At 34.2% G+C, this 10,653-nt stretch overlaps 1 protein-coding gene across 1 annotated transcript; it reads right to left on the minus strand.

Annotated features, from left to right (window-relative positions):
- Positions 1-410: 410 nt before the first annotated feature.
- Positions 411-10,024, minus strand: LOC148947611 (large ribosomal subunit protein eL6-like). The gene is made up of 3 exons (XM_089095318.1): positions 9,854-10,024; positions 5,681-5,954; positions 411-674 (listed from the first exon to the last, which is right to left on the minus strand). The coding sequence occupies exons 1-3, from the start codon at positions 9,995-9,997 to the stop codon at positions 424-426; spliced, it is 669 nt and encodes a 222-aa protein (XP_088951444.1). The 5' UTR covers positions 9,998-10,024; the 3' UTR covers positions 411-423.
- Between the last annotated feature and the right edge of the window lie 629 nt (positions 10,025-10,653).

Below are 10,653 nucleotides of genomic sequence, written 5' to 3' on the forward strand. Positions count from 1 at the left end.
TTCTTCTACTTTCTTTCAGAAAACAACTTATATACCAAACTTTGTATTTTCTCCTTATACTAGGTCAGTTTGACCCTTCCTTATTTACGTTCCAAGAATTAAACTTTCCTTTTTGACAAGTACTTTTTAAACGTAGTCTAATACTTGTATGATTAATAACATGTAATTTGGTCCTAGAGAGGACTAATCCTTTCTCATAGCAATTGAAGGCAGACACACAGAAACCATCCTCCCCATTAAGCAAAGAAATTAAATCGAAAGCTAATGAGGAAGGACAGAAACTAGAGATCACATTAAAAAATAACTTACATTCACATTAACTAGGGGAAGGGGGTGGAGGGTCACATAGTGGCACATAAAGCGGAGTAAACTAATTTCATGTTGAACAAAATAACTATTTTATTCTTTAGCACAAATAATAAACTAATTGAAATATTCGAAAAAAGATGACATAATAACGGTATAAAATAAAAGGCGAAAAAACAAACATACCTCTGGCTTACTAGCAAAAATGTCTCCCTCCTTGGCCTCTTTCTTGACCTTGTGTCTTCTAAAGTAAGCGTCATTGATGTGTTCCGGAACCTTGACGTTAGAGATATCGATACGAGTGCTTGTGGCAATAACAAGCTTCTGGTGAACTCGTCTCAATGGAACGCGGTTAACCTTGAGAGGCCCTGCAAACAGAAAGAACCTAGTGAATTACCAAAAGCAAAAACAAACGATTTACAGACCTTTAGTAAATAATGTTCCGTGGTTAATTTCCCTACCCAATGGCCAATACCAAAAATGGCGAGAAACATCCAAACGTAGTGATAAATAGCAGGCAGTGACATGTTCGATGTAGACAAAATGGATAGGCAAGTAAATGTGAAGCACGGGCATAAATTTGTAAGACGAAGCAAAACCATTGAATGAAATGTAACGCTATTTCCCAAGCATTCCGTCATGAAATATATGAAATTGTGTTTCTAAACAAGATGGAAACCAAACCTCATCTGAATAATGTTACGAAGAATTGCAAAACCTAAGTTTTCGTATTGTTTATGGTCTTTAAAAGAACAGTATTGCTTGACTTTAGTATAGGAGTTAACGCCTACGGATACATTTACTCAATTTGCGATGCCCCTTATCATAGGGTCATAATAGGTCACAAAATTTTTGCAACTCTAGTGGGTGTTGCGTGTATGGTGCTTGCAAACACAAGAAGTCGCATTAGATGACTAGACACTAGCCAAAACAAAATTGTACAAGAGCAGTCAAATTTGAAACAGTAAAACGGACTAAAATACACAGATGATAAGCGTTAATTTTTAGCAGAAAGCAATCATTCACAAAGAGCATTAAACCTTGATTTCTTGACCAAATACATTTTGTTTATTCATCAGTTGTGCAAAATTGTTTCTGTAGATTGTACGGAAAAATTTCATTGGACAATTGGAGAGGCAACAATATAGAGAAATGTATAACTTCCAGAAGAAATCTTAATACATCTCCTCCCAAAAAAGTATCCTTTTTAAAGGGAAAACTCAAGTATGTTACCCTAGAGTAAGCCTCTCTTAAGATAATACTGTTAAAATGTCCGTCTGATATTTCTGTCATAGTCAGGAATAATTTCTAGGTGGCAACCTACGAACAGGGTGCCATTGTTACCCTTGTAAAAGCTTCAGTAGTTACTTAAGGTTACAATATTTACAAACCTGTACAAATTATGATAGCTAACAGGTCAACAACATGGAAACAGGTCGTCATTCTTACCCTTGTGCGCTTTACAATGGCTACAAGCCTATATCAATTTCAATAGCTAACAATTTAGTTGTATTTGTGAGAAAAACATTTATACTATGCATTTATTTCCAGGTTGCCACTGTTACCCTTGTCTTTACAAGGGTAAAGCCTGTACCAACAATAATAGCCAACAGATCGATTATAACCATGAGAGACATTTATTTCCAGTTGGCCACCTGGAAGCAGGTTGCCACCGTTTTGTATGGGTTACAATGGAAAAAAGTCTATACGATCTATAATAACCAACAGGTCGAAAATTGACTATAAAGAATTCGTTTAAGCTTTAAGTTTTAACGCTAGTTAAAGCTTTAGTCAACTTTGAAGATGATGATCATGTAAAAAAGTTGACAAACAGTGTTGGACTGATGTAACTGGCAGAGTATTAAAACAAAAACAAACCCAGATGGTTATTGGTATTTGCTGATGTCAAACCACATTTGCAGATTTTCATCAAAAATTTTTACAGATGCATTGTATGTCAAATTGGGTTCAAAGGTTATCTAGTTTTTGATGTGAAAGTTTTTTTTGTACATTAATCCTTGTTTTTTTCGGGGGGAGGGGATATACTTTGAAACTTTTAAAGTTAATAAAGCACTTTGGCATTAAGACGTCAAAAAAGCAAGAGGTGTATCTTCAGACTAGTTTCTGAAAGGTTCGTGATAAGCAATCCTACCAACATGCCCGATTAAAAAATGGGAGGATAGGGGTTAAACAAAACACAACCTTCATTTTAGCTACCTGAGCAGACGGGGCTGTTTAAAGAGCATCAACTTTTAAACAGTTGTAGAATTCCAGATGGTGTAATAGGAAAATTGATTATTGTTTAGTCTAGAGGACAGCCTATATACAACAAGAACTTCCAAAATCAAAGGTATACCCTCATGATCTTTACTCGATTACATTTTTCTAAATTAAACATTTGTACAAACTTGACAACTTTTAAAAGACAAATCTTATTGGCCACCTCAGCAAACAGGAATTAGACTGATTTTTAAGACAAGTCCAAAGGAGCCCTCCCAGATAAATTCAGATCCAATGACGACCTTTTAAAGTTTAGACCCCTTTCCCCTAACAAAATCCTTGCACCCTCTCTTCTTACGGTCAAATCTGTAGTTTCAGTGACAAATAAAACAAAATTACAAATTAGCTAATACAACTACAAGTAACTAAGTCGTATAAACCAAAAATATTTTTTACAGTGAAAAACGACCACGTTTACTCAAAAGGTAGCCTTAAACATAATTAGAAGGTGGTATAATCAGATTCTAGTACAAATTAAGATCAGTCCAATACACATGTCTTAATGACTCCCCCAAGTTTTCATTAAATTGCGTTGATGATCCCAAGCAAAACAATTTTTTGGTGATACAATTAATCAGAAGCCATTGAACATGACTGTACACCATTAAGCTTTCACTTCATTTCATCAATGATTAGCATCTGGACTCCAAATAAAGAACCTTTTCAGCTACAACAAATTTTGAGCGGCAGCCATTATTTTACAAGATGCATGTACCCTAGATCATAGATTTAAAATAATACTAGGCGACAATAATATTTATTTCTGCCTGTTTATAACCATTTAAAAGAGAACCCGGAGCCAACCTATCACCGTTAAAATATTCAACACAGAGGCGAGATATAAATAGATACAATTTAGGGCCCGGCCGATATGGGGGACAAAGTCATTATTGGTTATCAGCCATTTTTTTTTTTTTTAATGCGCGGCTAATCCAGAAGATGGCATCAGATGTTCTCAGATAATTTTTCCTTATCCAGTCTTTGGGGGAGGAGCCACCAACTAAGTATGACCATGGTGGAGAGAGCAGCAGAAGTGAGTCAAATGAAGTAAAGTATATTTAGTGGCAATATTTGTCAATACATACCTGGCATAACAATGTTCGAAATGTATGGTGAGTTCAACAATGTATACGAATTCTACGAAAACAACTAAAAAGAATACAATAAACCATACATTTTTGTTTAATGAATGTTCACTTGCGTATGTGAAAGATCCAATACTCAATCGATTAAAACCATAATATCTAGTCAGTTGCTCAGCTAAGGGAGGAAGGGGGGGGAGTCCAAGGGGTTGGCGCTACGTGCCGACACATTGAAAAATTTACGTATATACCCATTACTTATTACATCCCATTACTAGAAATTTAGTTTGTGTGTTCACATTTGTCAGCATACTGGACTATTTTGTTGACATAGTCTTTAAATCCCTACTCCAAACTTAAGACCCTAGCTGGAGCCCAATCCAATGTGCCTAGCATGGACTCGTTAGTAAGAGAAAATATCTTGTGAATGTAACGTTAAGTTATCACATTAGTATGTGAATGATTAAAACTCAAATTTCTGCTATTAAAGTTTTGGTTTCACATAATCGATTTCATTCAATATTTTACACTTCTTTTGATCAGATTTTCACATATTTTTGTTTATGTGACTAAACCAAAACCAATACATGGTTCTCTGACCTCAAAAATCCCTATCGGCTGGGCCCTAATACAATTATTCTAGAATGAGATTTCAAGTTGGGTAATTTCACTCCAAGCACATTTATGGTTTGACATCTATAAAACTGATTAAAGAGCACATTTTTCGCCTGCAATTTTGACGTATACAAGAGATTTCTGTGATATCTGCTAAAAAAGAACACAGAAAAACAAAACTTTTCAAAAGCGCCTATCTTTTTTTTGAGCTATTTCCAATTTACCAACTAAGAAAAAATTCCAGAATTCCCAAATTCTAAAAATATTAATTATATAAACCGTAAGTTATAGCCTCTGTTTTGGTCTTAAGCCCTTCGAGGACTAAATATGCATTAGTCATGCTCCCATTTTAAATACCTAAGCCTAAAGTATATTTTTAGAGTAGTAAGTATGCATTACTCAGTCTCTCATTTTAAATATCAAATCCTTCAGTATATGTTTAAAGCAGTAAGCCTTAGAGGAATGCGTATGCATTACTCAGGCTCTCATTTTAAATACATAATACTTTAGTATATCTTTGGAGGAGTAATTATACATAACTCAGGCTCTCATCTTAAATACCAAGGCCTTTAGTAAATATTTAAAGGAGCAAGCCTTAGAGAAATGCCTATGCATTACTCAGGCTCTCGTTTTAAATACATAATCCTTTATATATCTTTGGAGGAGCAAAAATACATTACTCAGACTTGCATCTTAAATACCAACCCTTTAGTAAATATTTAAAGGAGTAAGCCTCAGAGGAGTAAGTATGCATTACTCAGGCTCTCATTTTAAACATCTAATCTTTTAGATGTTTAACTTCACCTTCTGAGAAGAAAAACTGCCAAGAGGTCTTTCCAAGCTTATGAACTGTAAGGTGAGTTTATGACCTCATTCTTTATTCACTGTTTCAGATCTTTACTACTGATGTAAAGCTGAGGTTCGTATCAACTAAGAACTCAAACGATTTAAATTTTTATGTTTATAAATAAATTTATTTATATTATTGTGTGTATCTTGTTTTACTACAGTGTGGCTTAAAAAAAAAACAGCCGTAACGATCAACGATAAAACATTATGGTGATGGCACTGAATGTTTACTACAGTGTGGCTTGAGAAAAAAAAAAAAAAAAAAAAAAAAAAAAAAAAAACCAGCTGTAAACTAAAGATCAGCGATAAAAACATTATGGTGATGGCACTGAATTTTTTTTAATTTTTAAGCAATGAAGTACACAAATGTACATGCAATAGCCCTTAATACTAGGATCTGTCATTTATGAATAAATTTTGCCGTTTCTTGTATAATGCACCTTCAATATCTAAATTAAGCAGATCACCATAAATCTTTTAGTACATCTTTGATGCAAAGACCATAATGTAACTAGATGCTAACACTACACCAATAAAATTCTAAATACCTGATACTAAAAGAAGACCAGATTTCAAAGCTTTCAAGAGGACAACACGCTTGCCCCTGTTAACACCAGCTAAAAGGATGAGGACTGTTCCAGGTTGAAGAGATTTCCTAATCTTAGGAGGATTCTTGTTGTTGACTAGGCGTCGGTGGAATCTCTTTTGCCTGGAATTAATGGGGTAGAACTGGGGCGACTTCCTTGTACTGACAAGACGAGTGCCTCCATTTTTGTCTCCGCCAATTTTCTTCTCAATGACAAGGGGCTTCTTCTTCTGAGCCTACAAAAATTACGCACTTTTAAAACATGAAAATATGCAGAAAACCAAATTATATAGTTTTGCACCAGTAAGCAACTTGTTGAGACGTAATTCCTCCTAAGCCTACAGACACATAAGGTTACAACAGTAATTTTCCACAAAAATCTATCCTGAAATTTCAAAGAGGTCCCCCATTGAACTCCTCACCAATTTCCCCTCCCCCTCTCAAGAAACCTGCTAATGGTTATTCTGGGTCTTCCATTAAATGAACATTCATTTTCCTGAACCCACGCAATTAAAGCACCTATGCCATGAGGGGGTCCAAACTCTTGATTTTACATGTGAGCAAGCAGAACATATTTTTTCCTGCCTGCATAATGATAAAGGTAACGTTTGCTAGAGAAGAAATAAAATACCAAAAATATACAACACAATATTTAGCGAATGCTTCGCATATTCTCTTTTGTAATTATTTAGTTTAGCACCAACAAAAAGATTTCACCCACTGATTAAGCATTGAGATCAGTCCATGAAAATAATTAAGCTCAATTTACAAGGCATATATCTGCACATAGCAGAAAGGGAATGAGCTTGAAAATATCTACTTCAAGTATTTTACAATTAATTTCAAGTATTATTTACAAACCCGGGTAATAATCCTAACACAATTCTCGTCAATAACTTTGGGTTTTAAATGTCTCTACGTTCTTGGTAAAAATTGGATAAGGAACCCAGAAGTCAGACTAAACGCTATTTCAACAGTTCAATCAATGCAAGTCTTGATTATACCACCTAAAAATTGGATTGTTTAACAATTAAGTCGTCTCCATTTTCATTTTCTTAATCAGAATATGATTAGCTTCATTGTCAACATAAACAATACTGAACATCTTAAATGCACTAACAGTTGATAGCAAGCCTAATCTTGGACACAGAATGTTAGAACAAATGTTAGAATGAAAGTAAGAACAAGGTATCTAAGTCACAGACCATGTTAATCTAAGACAAGTCCTGTCAAGCAAAATAATTGTATGTAAATAGGCTAGGCTAAAGCGGTAACTAATGTCAAAATTCAAATGCTAAAAAAAAGTTTTTCAAGATTGTAGTCAATCCATCACATTAAGCCTAGTCTTAACTATCAGCCAATACCAGCTATCTAAACCTATTTACTTCATGTCCAAGATTAGGAGCATGTTGTCATGTTCAGGAAAGGTACATTTTAATCAAGATATTTGAGATTAGGCACTCTCGGAGTACTAATAGGAACTTATAAGGTGACTACCAAAAAAAGTCCTGGGTTAGCAACAAAAGAAGGACAAAATTGAGTAAAACAAGTGTAGAGGTCAGGATATTTATGCATTGAATTAATATACATATTTTAATCTTTGCCTTAACAGAGACAAAATTAAATTGTTATTGATTTTAGGACAGGTCTGATTCTGCTGTCTGGTGGGAATTTCTCACGTCATTGTTTAGACTCTACTCCTTGTTCAATCTGTTTCAGAAAGAACTCAAGAACTACAGTTTTGGCTAACAAAACTAGGAAATAAGACAGAAAACTGATTGAATGATACTGACCAAGCCAAACAGACAAATGACATGGCCTACTTAACAGATATAGAACAGGTTAATAAAACAAAACTCCATGGAGCATAAAGATTTCTTGGGGGAGCGGCTGATATTGGTGAGCCATTGCTCTTTGTTGCCAATTCATTTATTTTCTACATACAAAAAATAATCCACTTCTCCATGAAACTAGGTGGTATGCAAAAAAAGTGTGAGACTTCAAACTGGAAATCAAACCAAAAGGTGAAGAGACACTGGTTTCTGAAATTCAAAATCCATTCTTTTTAAACAAAAAAGGAAATAGAGCCCCTTGGCAAAAAGAAAGAAAATAAATGGGTTGACAAGGAGTTTTCCTCCAGTCACGAATAAAAACAAAGTTTAATAAAACTCATACAACAATTTACAAAGCCTGTAGCATATACAAGACCTAAAAAACTAAGATAAGGAAGACATATATAGGAATAACTTAGGTATAGCAACCAAAAAACGTTATTTTCAAAATAAAGTTTGTACCCCAAAATTAAGCACTAAATTTTCCTTAAAAGAATTTATAGGTTTGCAAAACTTACACAAAAATAAGACGAAAACAATCTTTACAGTGACATCAATTCACAAAAATTTAGGGAAGGGGAAAAATCTATATTTCAATTCCTAGGAGGGGGTAATTTTTTTCTTTATTTCAAAATTTCCAATGACAATACCACAAAAATAGCAAAGAGGATATTTTTCAAATTTCAGAGAGGGAGGGTCTAGGAGGGAAACAGTCTTCGTGCCCCCCCCCCCCCCCCAATTAAATAACTCCAATAATGTTGGCTATATATTTTGAGAGCACAGAAATGAGACAAAATACTGCAACTTCGTTGGATGAGCAAATCTTAACTTGGACTAAACAATATGGTCCAATTTATTACTATTTATAAAAATCAAAAACAGCCAAATTTGACACTGAAACCATCTTTTCAGTCACAAAAATATTTTCAAGGTCTAACCTTAAATTAAATGGGGAGGAGGGGGGTGGATGGAAGGGAGAGGGATTTCTCTCCAAGACTGATTCCAAGGATCCCATGGAGAAGTAATAGCAGAAAAATATATTATTATGCACTTCGACCTCCCTCATCCTCCTCCAAGGAAAATCCTCAAGTCTCTCTCAAATGCTGGAGCTGTGTGCAACTATGCCCATCAATGTACTAGAAATGAGTAAAATCAATTAATTTTATTATTGCTTTTTAATAGTTTTTGAAATACAGTATTTTATAGCCAACCCTTGATCCTCATTTTTTAAATGGAATTTTGGAATGTGGGAAACTGATAAGAAAAGAAATTTTAGCACTTTGACAGCCTTTTCAGGATAGGATCAAAGGATATAATAAACTGACCAGAGAGGAATCTCATTTTGATCAATATATATATCGAGTCATCAAAATCTGAACTAAATTAGCAATAGAAAGAATCTTTATCATCAGGCATAATCTATTTTGTTTATCCATGCATTGTGGGTGTTGTTACACCCATGGAATTTAACTTCATACAGATGCTTCACTTTCCACATTTGGGTTTTTATTACTTTTTCAACAAGGTATTTTTTTAGAGGGGTGTACTGGCTGAAGTTCCTCTCAGCAAAAAGTCACAAGAATGGGTTCCTTCTTCATACTTTCAATTTCAATGAAGTATTTTAGAGCTAATCCTTGATTCTTATTTTTTTCTTTAAGGAATTTTGAGGTGTGGGGAAATAATCAGTTAGCAAACTCCAGCACTTTGACAGTCCTTTCAGGATAGGACCAAAGGGTATTGGGAAACTGACAAGAGAGGAAAATCTATGACTTTGAAAATGATTTTAAGAACTGTAGAAACTGCTAGCTTCACTGACAATGTGGCATTTCTAAGCAGAACCAGATAACTACAAAACAGGGTATTTATTTTAAAAAGCTAGATATTAATTAAATTGAAGGCTAAGTTTCCTTGGATCAAAACTATGATTTTCTTGAAGTAAGAAGGCAATTCTTTTTTTTGCATTGATTAAACCATCCAAGTTAATCAAAGTAATCTGTAAAACAGAATAGTAACAAAACAAATATTATAATATGGTAAGTTTTTGGTGAAAACTGTCTTCCCAATAAAAAGCCAAAAAATACAGCAAGTATTCCATTTAGGTTTTGATATTAACAAAATGATCTTGATGAACATTGATCAGATCACAGATAAAAATTATAAGCAAACTTGAGCTTCCTCCCTTGTTGCTTTCAAACACGTTGACTTACAAATTATTGAAGGCTTTTGTTAAGATGAAATTAATATAAATCAATTGAGCGCTTGGATTAAAGTTAAAAAAAAAGAAAAGAAAAAGCCACAATTACCTTCTTTGCCAATTTCACACTTTTTGGCAATTGCCGCCTTTTTGCTTCAAGATATTTTCTTGCTGCTTCTGCTTTAGAAAAGATATATTTACCACTAGCCAGAGATGGGGGAGCAGGTTTAGTTGCAGGCTTTTTTTCAGCCATGGCTCCTAGAATATTTTCATATAAAAAATGGTTCCTAGCATCAGACCTCCAGGTATGAGTAGTTATAGATTGCTAACATTTTACTTAAGTAGTGTTTTTCATTTAAATTCAGAAGGTTTTAGTTGCCTTCTCAAATCTATAGTTCTTAGTATCTATTTACCCTTAAATCCACAATCAGTTTAAAGAAAAATAGGCATCTGAATGAGGCCTATTATCTGGAAAGGGCTGGTGTTGGTCATATTAAAGTTATGCCAATTTTGTTCACCAAAAACTGAACATAAATGTATAGCCTTCTGAAAATGAAACTGACAACAGAGTTAAAAGACTGGCTCCATCATTTTTTTTATTTTACCACAACTTAGAAGACTTTATTGATGAACAACCATTTTGAATAGTTCAACATTGTGGAAGTGACACAACCTTCAATTGAAAATTCCATAAACACACTGCATGATTGGAGCAGAGGTTGCAAGGCAATCTTTCTTCTGAATAGTAAATTAATTTGCATCTATCTAAGCTCTTCTCAAGGTGAATGCATCACCTTGATATGGAAGAATATACATCCACGTCCTGTGGAAATGGAAAGACCTAAACTGGTATATACCCTAAGCAATCAATTTCAAAAAAGAAGAAGGTAATCTGTAGGCAAACTTCTT

This window comes from Artemia sp. Qi Xiang Cuo, chromosome 10 (genome assembly GCF_049724085.1).
Source record: "Artemia sp. Qi Xiang Cuo chromosome 10, ASM4972408v1, whole genome shotgun sequence".
Lineage (NCBI taxonomy): Eukaryota > Metazoa > Arthropoda > Branchiopoda > Anostraca > Artemiidae > Artemia > Artemia sp. Qi Xiang Cuo.